Consider the following 15,429-nt stretch of genomic DNA (forward strand, 5'->3'; position numbering starts at 1 on the left):
ACAGGTCTGCTAAAAATGATTTAGTTTATCATTATCCTAAATCCAAATATTTCTAGCTTAAAGAGTGAAATGTTCAAATTAATTCAGACATCTTTCCTTACTCCAAGGTAAATGGAGGGACCATTTTTAGGAATCTTAAAGGAATAAAATGATAGTGTTAAAATACATTTGAGGGTAACGTTAACATTCTAGAAAACAGTAATTAACAATGGACACTTCATCTTCAACTAAAATGGTTCCATTCCTCCTTGATTATTCCCCTTGAGTTTTCTCCGGGAGTAATCAAAAGGACTGTACTCTGATCAGTATTTGATCTTTTGAATGCAGCAGAAATCACACTTTTCAAGGAAGGTACTGATAATTAACTTCTTAAGAGGTATTTTTTTGTCCTGAATTTTGATTACTACCCTTGATAGTTTCTTTAGAAAACACTTTTTCCCCCCTTCACCGAATATGGAAGGGATTTTTTAATTATAGAAATAGTTAATCCAATTTTTAGAGAAACCAAAAAGGAGATGTTTCAAATGTGCTTCCATACTAATACAGTGTATTGCATACAATAGATGTTTAATAAATATGTTTAAATAAATAAATATTTAAATAGAATTTATTGAAATAAATATTGTAACAGAACATTAATATGTTTATTTTTAGGACAGAAACAGTGATTTAGAGGAAGTTGAAAATTATACAAATGTGCCTGACTTATTAGATACCAAACTAGATCAATACCATAATCTAAATGAAGAGCTTAATTCCCAGGTAAGAAAAACTACATAATTACTATCATTTAGGCATTGTAGAGTTAACAAATTTTAAAATAAAAATTATAAGCACCAACATTTTTTCTTTTTCTCCAAAATTTCATTCAGTCAATATTTATCAATATCATGATGATAAGTTTAATAGCAATAAGTCACATTAGCCTAAAGAAGGAAAATACTCAACTTTGCACGTTTAGCTTTCGTTATTATTTATCTTCAGTGACTTCAAGCCAAATATGGACACAGGCAAGTTCAATGAAAAATGTTTGAAAACATGGCTTGGATCATGGATCACATGAAGAAGTGACACAGGACTATAGTTCTACTTCTAGGAGAGTTTGAGGCTGGTGGATTGCTTGAACATGAGTTCTGAATTGCAGATAGCCTAAAGCATAAGGTAAATGTCCAGGAGTTGGGGAAGAAAGTAGCACCATGCTCTTTAGCAGAGGTAAACCATCCTGGATCAGAAATAGAATTTTTCTGTTTCTGGTCAAAGCTTCCTTACCAATCAGCAATGGAATTGGGCCCATTAGGGGCCATTGTACTTCTAGCCTGGGTAAAATAGGAAGATCCAGTGTTGAAAAAGAAGAAGAAAAAGAAAATATGGCTCAGGACTAAGAAATGAAAGAAACTAGATTTTGAATTACATTAAATCCTCATTCACAGGTAAAATGAATACCTTTTTCAAGAGAATTGGAGCACACTGAATATGATAAGCGCCAAATACCATTATAATATTTTATCAGACAGGAAACAGCTGCTCTTTATTTTGTATCCTCATACAGATTGTGCTCTCTCTAATCCTAGAGTCCCACAGAGCCCTCTTCTGAACCTTCTTTTCTTCCCCCTCCTTACTACTTCACTTGGTTTCTCATCAGCTCCTATGAACTGAATTGCCATCTCCATGCTGCTGACTTCCTTTCATTTTTTTTTAATTAAAGCTTTTTATTTACAAACATATGCAGGAATAATTTTTCAACATTTACCTTTGCAAAACCTTCTGTTCCAAATTTTCTCCTCCTTCCCACACTCCCTCCCCTAGATGGCAGGTAGTCCAATACATGTTAAATGTGTTAAAATATATGTTAAATCCAATATATGTATACATATTTATACAGTTATCTTGCTGAACAAGAAAAATCAGATCAATAAGGAAAAAAAAAACTGGGACAGAAAACAAAATGCAAGTAAGCAACAACTGAAAGAATGCTATATTCTGGTCCACACTCAGTTCCCATGGTTCTCTCTCTGGGTGCAGATGGCTCTCTTCATCACTGAACAAGTGGAATTGGTTTGAATCATCTCATTGTTGAAGAGAGCCACGTCCATCAGAATTGATCATCATATAGTCTTCTTGTTGCCATGTACAATGATCTCCTGGTTCTGCTCATTTCACTCAGCATCAGTTCATGTAAGTCTCTCCAGGCCTCTCTGAAATCATCCTGCTGGTCATTTCTTACAGAACAATAATATTTCATAACATTCTCCAATTGATGGGCATCCATTCATTTTCCAGTTTCTAGCCACTACAAAAAGAGCTGCCACACATTTTTGCACATGTGGTCCCTATCCCTCCTTTAAGATCTCTTTGGGGTATAAGCCCAGTAGAAACACTGCTGGATCAAAGGGTATACACAGTTTGATAACTTTTTGAGCATAGTTCCAAATTGCTCTCCAGAATGGCTGGATGTGTTCACAATTCCACCAATAGTGTATTAATGTCCCAATTTTGCCTCATCCCCTCCAACATTCTGCATTATCTTTTCCTGTCATCTTACATGCTGCTAATTTTCAAATGTACCTTTTCTGCTCATTCTGTCTGCTGACTTCTATCCTCACATCTCCAACTGCTTTTCATACATTTCAATGGATATTCTGTAGACATCTTAAGTTCAAGTTATTACTTCCTCCCCAAGCCCTCCTACCTTCCCTCCTGGAATCATCCTGGGCTCCTCATGATCTCTCACCCTCCATATACAATTTATTGCCAACGTATGTTAATTTTCCTTTGCAACATCTTTCCAGTATGACCCCCCTCTCTCTCTTGACACTGCCACACTCAAGTGCAGGCCCTCCTCGCATTATGCCAGATTATTTTAATAGGCTGCTGCTAGGTCCAGCTGCCTTGAATTGTAGTCCATCCTCTGTTTGATCACTAAAGTGGTTTTCTTAAAACTGGGGTCCAACAATGTCAACTTCTACTTCATAAATTTCAGTGGCTCCCTCTTGCCTCCAGGAGAAAATAAGAAATGCTCTTTGGCATTCAAAGTCCTTCCCAACTTAGACCCAACCTCTCTTTCCAGTCTTCATACACCTTCGTTCCTAACATGTTCTTTTTGGTCCATTGACACTGGCCTCCTAGTAGTTTCATGAACAAGATATTCCATCTCTCAGATCCAGACATTCTGACTGTGCCTCATACCTGAAATGCTCTCCCTCTTCATCTCTACCTGCTGACTTCCTGGCTTCTTTTGAAGTCCTAAGTAAAATCTAGTCCTTTATTGAAAGCCTTCCCTCTACTATTCTGTATTATTTAAATGTGCTTCCATATTAAACAGTACTTTGCACACAATAGAATAAACGTATCAATAGACTTTTCCCTATATTATCTGTATTCAAATATCTTCTCTCTATTAGTTCCAATTTATCCTGTATATAGCTTGTTTGGTATACATTTGTTTTCATGTTATTTTACCCATTTGATTATAAACTCTTGGAAGGCAGGGTCTACTTTTTGCCTCTTTTTGAATACCCAGTGCTTAGCAAACTACCTGGCACACAGAAGATGCTTAAGTATTCATTGATTATCTTATTGCCAGGCTATATACCTGGACTATATCCTCAGATTTGGTTCTTAAAAGAGAAAAAAAGAACAACAGATGGTGCTAGAGAGCTGGAGAGGAAGGGACAAATGAGGATTATTCATAGAGATTAAGGATTAGGATTCATTTCTGTGTTAAAACCAACCAGAGAAGCATGTAATCTAAGAAATTCCAGCAGAGAGAGGCAGTGGTGGGATAGCATGAACTTAATGGGTCCCACTAGGAGATTCAGAAATACCAGCTGGCATCAGAGGAATAGCAGTGACAGAGAGATGGAAGAACCAGAGGACTTTCTGTACTAGACAATTTGGAGTCAAGGAAAAGCAGAAAGTCACAATATAAAGGAGCAACTCTAGAAATTTCCTTTCATAATTATTCCTGTGGCAGTTTCAGAAAAACAAATGAATTCTTCTGAACACTTAAATACTTTACCCCAGGGTAGAACTATAATTTTAAGAGTACTCTTTCTGTCACTACAGAGAAGTGAAAATCTAGTAGTGAGATTATAGGAGTTGCCTTGACATTCTTATTGGGAATGCTTCTAACTTAACACTTTAAGGAAAACTCATTTATTCCTATGTTCTCTTAAGGCTTTTTTTTTTTTTAATTAGGAATGGATGCCGTATTTTGTTAAATGTTTTTTATGCATCTATTGAAATGATCAAATGATTTCTGTTAGTTTGGTTATTGATATGCTTAATTATGCTGATAGTTTTCCTACTATGAACCAGTCCTGCGTTCCTGGTATAAATTGATTATAGTGTATTATCCTGGTTGCTGTAATCTTTATGATAATATTTTATTTTAGATTTTTGCATTAATATTCATTAGTTAAATTGATCTATGATTTTCTTTTTCTATTTTGGCCCTTCCTGGTTTAGGTATGAATACCATATCTGTATCATAAAAAAAAATTTTGGTAGGACTCCACATATTTTTCCAAATAGTTTATATAGTATTTAAAATTAAATTCCCTTGTAAATGCATCCAGCATTGGAGATTTTTTCTTAGGGAGTTTATTGATGGTACAATTTCTTTTTTCTAAAATGGGGTTATTTAAGTATTTTATTTCCTCTTCTGTTAATCTGAGCAATTCATGTTTTTGTAAATATTCATTTTAATTAGACTATTATATTTATTGGTATTTTGTTGGGCCAGATAACTCCTAATTATTGCTTTAATTTCCTCTTCACTGGAGATAAATTCACCCTTTTCATTTTTGATACATATAATTTGGTTTTCTTCCTTTTATATACTTTTTTTTTATAAAACCAACTCTTAATTTTATTTATTAATTCAATAGTTTCCTTACTTTTAATACGCAATAACATTCTAAGAGTTGGTTTCTCTAACTATGTTCGTAATCAATTGTGAGCTTTCTCATTCTCATTATCTGAACCTGATGCTCTGGGGTTATATAGACTACAGGCTAGAAGAGCTTGAAACAGATTTATGTGAACTGATGCTGAGTGAAGTGAAGTAGAACCAGGAGAATATGTATCCAGTAACAAGAAGATTACGTGATATGCAATTGTGATAGACTTAGCTCTTCTCAGCAATATACTGATCCAAGATAATTCCAATAGATTTGAGATGGGAAATGCCACTTGTATCCAGAGAGAGAATTATAGAGATTGATTGTCTATTGAAGCATATTAGTTTCACTTTTTGGGGAGTTTACTTTTTCTTTCTTATGGCTTTTTCCTTTTGACCTGATTTTTCTTTCACAACATGACTATTATAGAAATATGTTTAAAATTATTATACATGTATAACCTATATCAGATTGCTTGCTGTCTTGGGGTGGGGGCAGATAAAGGAAAGGAGTGGATTTAAAACTCAGAATCTTACAAAAATGAATGAAAAGCTATCTTTCCATGTAATTGGGAAAATAAAATACCATTGAATAATTAAAAAAAAAAGTTATTGAGTATGTAGAAAGTACCAGACTTCCATCTACTACCTAGCATACTATTATATTACATAAAAATTTTTTCCTTTATGTTCATCTTTTTTAAAAGAAAAAACATAATGTGTACCGTAAAGCTTTATTGATATTCTCTGGTTAGAATCAGAAAGCTTATTTAAATATTGACTGATTACAATCAAGGTGAATCATAGAATTTTAGTACTGGATTAAACTTGGATCCCAGGACAGGATTTTAACTAATGAAAAGTCTCCAGATTTCCTTGATGCTACAGTGGGGGAGTTAGACTAGTGGGAGAGGGAAATGGAGAGACTTGAATACTCATCAAAGAAATACACTTTATCCCTGAGGCATCTGTCCCCAAAATTACTTCGTAGGTTGCCTCTGGCTGCCCAATTTCCTATCCCCACCTTCCCCTTCTGATACCACCTTCCTCTCTAGCTCCCTGGTTGCAAGGACCTACCTCTGGGTTATAAGTTTCCTCTTCTCTTGAAGACAAACCTGGATCAGATTTATCATCACTATTCAATTTACAGATGATGAAACTAAACCTGTTGCCAGGAAAATGATTTGATCAAAATCATTTGAGTAGTGAATAGAAAAACACCATAGAGCTCCATTCTCCTAATCTTGTACCCTTTCAATAGAAATACAGTTGTCCTTATTAAGTACTACTTTACTATGGTTAAAATTGTTCTAGAAGTTTTATACTTCTCCTGACCCAATTTCTAAGATAAGGATTAAACCTGTGATTCTGATGTCATGAAGAAAATGTAGATAACTACATAGCAAATTAACACTTCCTCTGCAATTTAATCTTAGATGTTGAGAACCCTGCTAAATTAAAGTGACTTGCTTGCAGTTATATGGACAGTAAGGGTCAGACCAGAGTTCAGTAAAGGTCTTGGTGAGGAGACCAAATCTCTAGCAAAGCCACCCTTCTAACTACAATTATAACTTAATAATAAAAACCAGAAATTCTAAAGGCCAGCTCTGGTCATTTAAAAAACAAACACAAAAACACATGACCTTTAAAATTTAGGAAGTCTGTCAGATGTCAAATGTAAAAAAATTAAGAATTACATTTCAGTCAGAGATGTTCTCTAGAAGATTCATTTTTTACACATGAACAAAAGAATTCACATATGAACAGCTAAAGCAGAGGTGTATAACTCTGTAGGAAGCCAGTGAGAAAATAACATTTAAAACATTTTAACACGAAGAACATCGCCTTCTTTAGAAACCTAGATTAGTTTAAGCAAATGGAAAATTGAGGTTTTGTATTTGTTTTTCCAGTAATATTCAAGGTTTTGGCTGCTTTATTTAATGTCAATACATTTTCCAAACCACCTGTTTTCCTTTATTTTTTTTCCGGAAAAACTAATTAGTAAAGTAACTGTGTTCAATTATAGGAGATCTAGTAGCAAAACAAAAACACTTCCAGAACTTGGGGGAATGTGAGGGTGGTTTGCTACCAGATCTCCTATAATTGAAGACAGTTACTTTGCTAATTAATTAGTGAAAGTTCTTCTTTCAACTTGGGTTATTTGTTTTTTAACCTTTGCTACTACTGTAAATAGCACTGTTGGTTTTATTTAGTGACACCATATTGGCACGTCCCAAATAAATCTGATTTTGTTAGTAAGCTAGAGGTTACCCTCATTCAAGTAAAAGTATGTCTGGCTCTGCCTTATTATGTTTTTATCCAAATATGTATGTTGTTTTGAGTGATTTCATTTTTTAAAAAAATTTTTAAACATTCTTTTCTTTTTAAATTTTGAGTTTCATGACTTAGCTATTCTTAGAAATATAAAAATCTGCAACACTTCCAAAAGATTTAAGGTGAAAAATGCTTTCTACCTCCAGGAAAAGAACTTAATGCAGATAAAAGCATATTATTTTACTCTATTTTTAGTAGAGGTTTTTAAAAATCTATTTTCTTTCATACCATTTTAATATGGAAATGAGTTTTGCATATGACTGACTAACATTATGGCATATATAACATGTCAAACTGCTTGCCATCTTTGGGGGAAGATGGGAGGGAGAGAAAATTTGGAATATAATTTTTTTTAATATTAAAAATTGTTTTTACATGTAGTTGGAAAAATGTTTAAAAATACAGATTAAAAAATTTTAAATAAGCCACTGAGAAGGCAAGCTATATGATACCCATTGTATATGTGAAATGATGCACAACATTTCCATATTAGCTATTTTTTAAAAGCAAGAAATATAAAGCAAGCAAGAAAGCTATGCTAAGATTTTCATTCAGAGTTCATTAGTTCTATCCCCTGAAGATGGATAGAATATTTTCATCATGAGTCCTTTGGAATTGTCTTGGATCATTATTTTGATCAGAGTAGCTATCTTTTGGTTATCATTACAATACTGTGGTTATAATGCACAATGATCTTTTATTCTTCTCACTTCCCTGTATATCAATTCATATATGTCTTCTTGACATTTCTTATAGTACTCTATTACAATTATATGCTATAACTTGTTCAACCATTTTCCAGTTGATGAGCATCTCTTCACTTTCTAATTCTTTGTCACCACAAAAAGAGCTACTATAAAATTTTTTGGACATGTAAGTTCTTTTTCTTTTTCTTTGATCTCTTTGGAACATAGTCCTAGTAGTGGTAGATCAGAGGATATTTACAGTTTTTATAATCCTTTGGACATATTGGTTAGATTTAATTTATTACTCCAGGAGCAGTTCATTAGTGTACCTATTTTCCCCTTATCCTCTCCAGCATTTGTAATTTCTGATAGGTGTGAAGTTGCTTCAAATTTACATTTATAGCATTGTTTCATATGACTATAGATAGCTTTGATTTCTTCTTCTGAAAACTGCTTGTTTATATACTTCGATCATTTATTGTTGGGGAATGACTGTTATTTTTATAAATTTGACTCATTTTTAACTCAACATATGTGAAAAACAAGGCCTATATCAAAGTAGCTTATTGTAAAATTTATGTTTCTCTATTATCTATAATATTATCTTTTAGCAAAATGTAATTTCTCTGATTAGTTCTTTTAATTAGGTCTGCTTTTGCTTTTGTTTTGTCAGAGATTATAATTGTTGCCTCTTGCCTTTTTTACTTCAGCTGAAGCATATTAGATTTTGCTCTAGACTTTCTTTCCCAGCATTTTAAATTGTTGTAATCCCATATAGGGTTTCATAACTGAATGAGAGGTGCAAAATTATGATTTATTATCAATAAATTTTTTATTGGTATACCTATTTTATATACCTGTATGTATGCCTGAGGTCATGTAAAAATTTCTTGGGCAAAAATGTTTAAGAAAAATAATTTATTTTAAAGTGTGTGTCTTCCTGTTTCAAGTTATTTTTCTTGCATATAACATCTTGTTGGATTCTGGTTTCTAATCCATTTTTCTGTCTACTTCCATTTTATGAGTGAGCTCATCCCATTCCCATTTATACTAATCTCTGACGAAACAAAAGCAAAAGCAGATCTAATTAAAAGAAATAATCAGAGAAATTACATTTTGCTAAAAGATAATATTATAGATAATAAAGAAATATAAAAGTTTTTTACAATAAGCTGTTTGTTTTTTGCAAGGCAATTGGGGTTAAGTGATTTGCCGAGGGTCACTCAGCTAGGCTATGTTACATATCTGAGGCTGGATTCAAACTCAGTATCTCCTGACTCCAAACTGGTGTTTTAGTCACTGCTGATTACTCTGTGTTTGCCTCCATCTCATTATTTTCTGTTTCTTTTTCTATCTCTCTTTTTATCCTATCCCTCCTCAAAAGTCTATTTTGCTTTTAACCTCAATGATTTAATTTTAATCAGTTCTAATGTTACATACAAAATAATTTAAATGTGTAGATTTCTAAAATTAATTTTTTCAAAGAGATTTGGAATTGTACTCTGTTCTATTACAGGAAAATAACTTTTAAGAGTAGTTCTTAATCTTTGGACTTAAAGGCAATAATTATTTGCTTTATCCCTAAAGTCAATATTGCCTTTTACATAAATTATGAAATCCTTTATTCTTTTATCAGAGATTAGCTAACAGAAAAATTCCACTCTGTTAATGCGTATTATGATGTTGTCAACTTTGGAAAGCAAGGACATCTGAATTAGGTCAAACATTTTGATTTAAGAGGTAGAAAATAAGAATTATTAGATTTTTGTCATTAATAAATCTACCCATGTGAGGATAAGGTTAGAATTATTATATATTTATATTTATATGGAGAGAAAATACATGTGTCAATGTGCATGTAATAAGTACAACATCCAGCCACAGACCTTAATGAAACATGCTGCCTTGTAAAACAACAATCGTCAATCTACAAATATTTCTTCTGTGCCTATTACGATCCCTGATTTAAGAAATATCCAAGAAATTTAAAACTATGGTCTTACTCTCATTCTGACCTTCATTCATCCTGACCTCTTTGGATCATCTTTCTAGGAATTTCATATGGATCTTTGTATTCTTAAAAGCATTTTTACACCTGTATATGAAATAATACACATATTTTATTTATTTTTTGCTGAGGCAATTGGGGTAAAGTGACTTTGCCCAGGGTCACACAGCTAGGAAGTATTAAGTGTCTGAGGTCATATTTGAACTCAGGTCCTTCTGACTTTGGGGCTGGTGCTCTATTCACTGCACCCATAATATACATATAATATGCAGGCCCTTACTAAAAATGTGTACATGAGGCTTACCCACCTAGTAGGCTATAAGTTTCTTAAGGGAAAAAACTTTTTCATTTTTGATTGCCAACTCTTAGCACAGCACTTTTACTCAAAAATGATAATTCATGGGATTTTTAGTAATATTTATTAAGCCCTTTCTTTTTCAGGTAAATGTTTTATTATAAACAGTGCTGAACATTAATACAACTGAGTAAACTTAATAACTTGGCATCTATTTTAATCCCAACTAATTTAAGCATATATGAGAATAGTTTACCATCTTTATCAGGATTCTTTGTTCATCCATTCTTCTTCTCATTTCCTCTTACATACACAATGCATACTCAGTTCTTTTGTCCTTAAACTTAAAGCTTTCTCTTCTTAATTATCTTTGTTTCTGATTCCCAACCTGGCAGTTGGGGTCCATCCCAGCATTCCAGGGAAATAAATGATTATTAGCATTGAATAAAGTCATGCCCCTTTCCCCTACACTGGTTAGATGCTGCTGCTTTGGGGAACACCTATCCATGTGGTTATGGGAAATACATTGTTTTTGCTGTCTTGGCTTTCTCCATCATTCCTTCAGGGTAGCCCTTACAAATAGGCACATATGATAAAAATTGTTATGTATGAAGATTTCTTTGGGAAGATAACTAAGTGTTAAAAAGGAGTGAGGCTCTAGGGTTCCCTTAATATTAATTTTTCCCCATCTGTGAGGCAATCTGATAATTATCAAGAAATATCAGCAAAGGTAATAAATCAAAATGAAGGAAGTTGAACTAGACTATCACTAAGGCCCTTTTTGCTCTAACTCTATGAAAGAAAAGCTGATGGTTTTTAATAATGTGTGAGACAACCAAGGGGAGAAGTGCCACAAAAACTACCATAAGTATCATCAGTGCAAAAAATTCCACAAAAGTCCATTTAATGTATTCTTTTTTTCTGATCCTGATGCCATAAAGAATGTGGGGCCAGGTATGGACTGTCCATGAGATGAAAGTACTATCATTTCATGAAGTCTCCAGGCCTGGGATGGGAAAAAAGTGTCAACCAGAGTTTCCAGGATCTACTGAGAGACTGCAGCCAAAAGTGGGGTGTACAGAAGAAGCAAGCATAGAAGGAGCACACATAGTCTGAGAGAAGAGGCCTGTGCGTTAGACAGGAGGCTGACATGTTTCAATTTGAGGCTGCTGAATTTGGATGATTTATTGAACCCAGTTTCTCTGCAGAGATGAACATGCTTTTATAAAAGCTTGTCAGTGTTAACCTTGCATAGTCTTCCAGCTGGTTCTCATTAAGCAGCAACAGATTCTCTCTGGGTCAGTGGTCTCCAAACTTTATCACACATACCTCTATACAGATTTACTTATTCATAAATTATGTATATGTGCTGCTAATAATAATATACATTGTAGAACAAAAAAATTTTAAAGGAGATAAATATTAAATATTTAATCATAATGTAATAGAAGTTGATTTTAGCTCCATTTAGGGTCAAGTCTGCTGCATTTTCTTCCCCTGCTTCTAGGGCTCTCCAGTACTTTGAAAAGTTGGGAAGATCTCTTTCTTCAACCATTGGTTAGCGCCCACACCAATTATATCCCTATCTCATTTTTAGAGGCCCAGTGAGTTCCATTTAGTCACCTAACATCACATTAGCTTTTTATAAAGGCATATTTATCTAAAAGATAAAGAACAAAGATTGTTTATTGGAGTCTAAACTCTGCATCTAGAAAGGAAAAACACATACCAAAAGGTCAAAACTCAGCCCATTTCAAGGCCATGAGGCCCAAAGGAGAGTGAGGGAAGGGGAAAAGAGGTGGCCCTTAGGCCTTCCCCCTTATCCCGCTGTGTGCATTAAGAAGCCCTGAATTCTGAAGAATACAGCAAAAAGCATCTTTAAAAATGCCAAAGCCCATGGATATCAAACTTCCTCATTTGGGAAGATGGATGTTATGATGGGTGGGGCAGAGTTGGTAAGGAGGAGGGAGAAGAGACATCCAGTTTGTTGGATCTTTGGGTGCTTCCAGCTTTGAGAGAGATGTGCCCTCTCTTGAGATCTCTGAAGGAAGAAAAAGACTAAAAGGAGCCAACAATGTCTATCATGTCTCTATCTTTAGCTTACTACACTAGAGATTAGAGGTGAGATCTGGAACTCTCTTTTAATTGAGCTAAAATATCTCATTCCTGATGGGAATCTCCATCAATCCCTATTGTCTGGTATATCTGCTAATATGTATACATTATCTAATTTCTTCTTGTTGTTTTTTAATCAACTTGGATAAATGCGTTTCTTTGCTTTTTGTTGTATGTTCAATTGGTATATGGTGGGAAGAAAGTAAAGCCTTGAATAGAAAGTTTGGAGCCCTCCTTTTTTTTTTTTTTTTTAAATTAAGGAACAGTAATCAGACATTTACCTTGAACCTAAAAATTACATTTTCCTAGACTAACAAAACATAAGAAAGAAGACAGATATAATTCTACCCTGGTATCTCCTCTCTGAAGAGAAAAGGGGGCCAGACTCTGGTGCCCTCAACTTTCTCCTCCTCTTCCTGGCAGAAATCTAAGAATCTCTTGGAGAAGAGGGGGCAGAAATACTGGAGATATCTGTTCTTGCTTTTCTGTAAGCCACATCCAGACTGTAGTATTTCGTAAGAATAATCTTAACTACTGACCTAGAAAAAATAACAACAAAATTCATCTGGAAGAACAAAAGGTCAAGAATTTCAAGAAAACTAATAAAAAAAAAAAAAAAAGCAAATGAAGGTGGCCTTGCTGTACCTGATCTAAAATTATATTATAAAGCAGCAGTCACCAAAACCATTTGGTACTGGCTAAGAAATAGAGAAGTTGATCAATGCAATAAGTTAGGTTCGTAAGACAAAATAGTTAATAACTATAGCAATGTAGTATTTGACAAACCCAAAGATCCCAACTTTTGAGATAAAAATTCACTATTTAACAAAAACTGCTGGGAAAATTGGAAACTAATGTGGCAGAAACTGAGCATTGATCCACACTTAACAGCGTATACCAAGATAAGGTCAAAATGGGTTCATAATCTAGGCATAAAGAATTATATTATAGATAAATTAGAACATCGGATAGTTTAGCTCTTAGACCTATGAAAGAGGAAGGAATTTGTGACCAAAAAAGACTCCTAAGGATGGTGGGAAAATGGAGTCCAATTTTCTCAAGGATTTTCCCCTTTTTATACCCTCATACCCTTATGTAACCAAAACAACATTGGGCATGCTCCCAGTATATACTGCGCTGATGGGACCACATAAACAACTTGCTATTGTACGTAGTTTGCCACCTAGTATCACTCTGCTTCAATCACAACACGGGTTATCACCACCCCCTGACTTCTTAGGAAGGGTGAGAGCACTTAGGAAAGATGGGGAGCCAAACCAGACATTGTGAGCAGGTTCTTTCTGGGCTGAAGAGTCTTATACCTCACCCAGACTTCTCCCACTATCTGTGGCCCTCTACATCTCACCCTTTCTTTTGTTTTAGTTGAAGCAGGTATGCATCAATAGTTGAATCCATCACCATGGGAGGATTCACACAAACAAGTGTGACATAACAAACAATATGAATAAATAAAAAACTATAAAAATTTCCCATTAGTCCCAGAAAGAAGGTGTAAAAAATAATTATCAATTCAAAACCACACATACACCTCTATCCAAGAGATAGTCCAAAGCCAATTTATTATCCATTACTTCATGTGTTGAGGAATCCAATGATTGCTGCAGATTTTAAAGTTCTGCATGTCTCATTGACAATTACTTTTGATGGTCATGAGTTAATTGCCATATACAAAGGGTTAACTGCCAGGCTCTTTCAGTGGTGGGCACAGTCAGTGATGGAACCACCTGATGTTACCTGGGTCTTTTCCTTCATTTCAAGGGCCTTCTCCTTTCCCATCTCTCTCTGATGGAGAGGGCGAATTCAGCTCATTGCCACCATCTGTTTCTTTCTCCATCTGTAGAGATACAAGCAAACCCTCTTTCCCAAGCAGTTAACCTATCTGGTCCCTTCCATTAACCACTTTCTGGATCTTTCCACATCACCTGGCAATTATCTAAAGATAATGGAGCTGTTCACACTGGATACTGCCCTTAAGGCAGATATGACACCTGTCTGCCGGAGCCAGGGCATCTCCATCAAAAATCAAAAAATTAAAAATAAAATAATAAAAAAAATAATAACATTTATATCACTCATAAATGAAAAAAAAATCAAAAAATTAATATAGATTTTTTATATTTAGTGTAAAAAATATAACATGTAAAAAAATAAAATTAGAAATGTATGTTACATATTTAGATTATGAAGGACCTTAAAAATCAAGTTGAGACATTTGTATTTCATTCTAGAATCTCAAAACTATATAAATTCTTAATCTGGGGTCCTCAAGATGATGGATATAGTTCAGGGAATTTGTAGACTTGGATGAGAGTTGGGGGCGGGGGAGAAATATGTTTTTATTTTCCCTAATCTCTGAAATTTAAAATTTCTTTCAATTACAGATTTTTAAAAAAATAACATTTTGAGAATCTGTGGACTCCACCAGACTCTCCAAAAGGGTTCATGACACAAAATAAATTAATTAATAAATTAAAATTTAAATAAATTAAAATTAAATAATTTAAATATGTTTAAATTAAATTAAAATCTCTGATCTAGAGGTAGAGTTGCTTATTGGAGAGACAGCTTCATAGACATATAATTTATCTCTAACATATAATTTGCCTCTGAGCAGTCATGTAACTTGTGTGCTCTAAGCAATTCTCTATGACTAAATTGAAGAGAAAGGTCCTATTCCAGTGAAATTATGATCTCATCCTACAGAAAATAAGAGAGTCACTGAAAGTTTTTGAGCTTTGGCATGATGTGCTAGATCTGTGCCTTAGGAAAAATGTTTTGGTAGCTACATAGAGTTCAAGCACAAAGGCTTGAACTAGTGAATGTGTGTGGAGAGAAAACATGCAAGAAATGTATGGATCAGTAAGAGGAATAAATAATTACATAGAATAATGACAGATCATAATTGATTCATCTTTAATAAATTCATCAATTTATATAGCATATAATCATGTTACACAAAAGTAGTAAAAGTGGAAGCATTACTCACATGTAACATAGTTAAAGAACATACATTCCATTGCATCTCTGGACCCATCCTCTCCAAAGACAGATACCCTTTCTTGGGCTGATG

The 15,429-nt window shown here is 34.0% G+C and overlaps 1 protein-coding gene across 3 annotated transcripts in view; it reads left to right on the forward strand.

Moving 5' to 3' along the window:
• CAGE1 (cancer antigen 1) overlaps window positions 1-15,429 on the forward strand; it is a 92,315-nt gene that overhangs the window by 44,151 nt on the left and 32,735 nt on the right. For all 3 annotated transcript variants that reach the window (XM_051970725.1, XM_051970726.1, XM_051970727.1), the window contains one exon: window positions 655-762. In XM_051970725.1, the coding sequence (XP_051826685.1) occupies window positions 655-762 (108 nt within the window). The remainder of the gene's footprint in view (window positions 1-654; window positions 763-15,429) is intronic.

The sequence above is a fragment of the Antechinus flavipes genome, chromosome 1 (genome assembly GCF_016432865.1).
Source record: "Antechinus flavipes isolate AdamAnt ecotype Samford, QLD, Australia chromosome 1, AdamAnt_v2, whole genome shotgun sequence".
Lineage (NCBI taxonomy): Eukaryota > Metazoa > Chordata > Mammalia > Dasyuromorphia > Dasyuridae > Antechinus > Antechinus flavipes.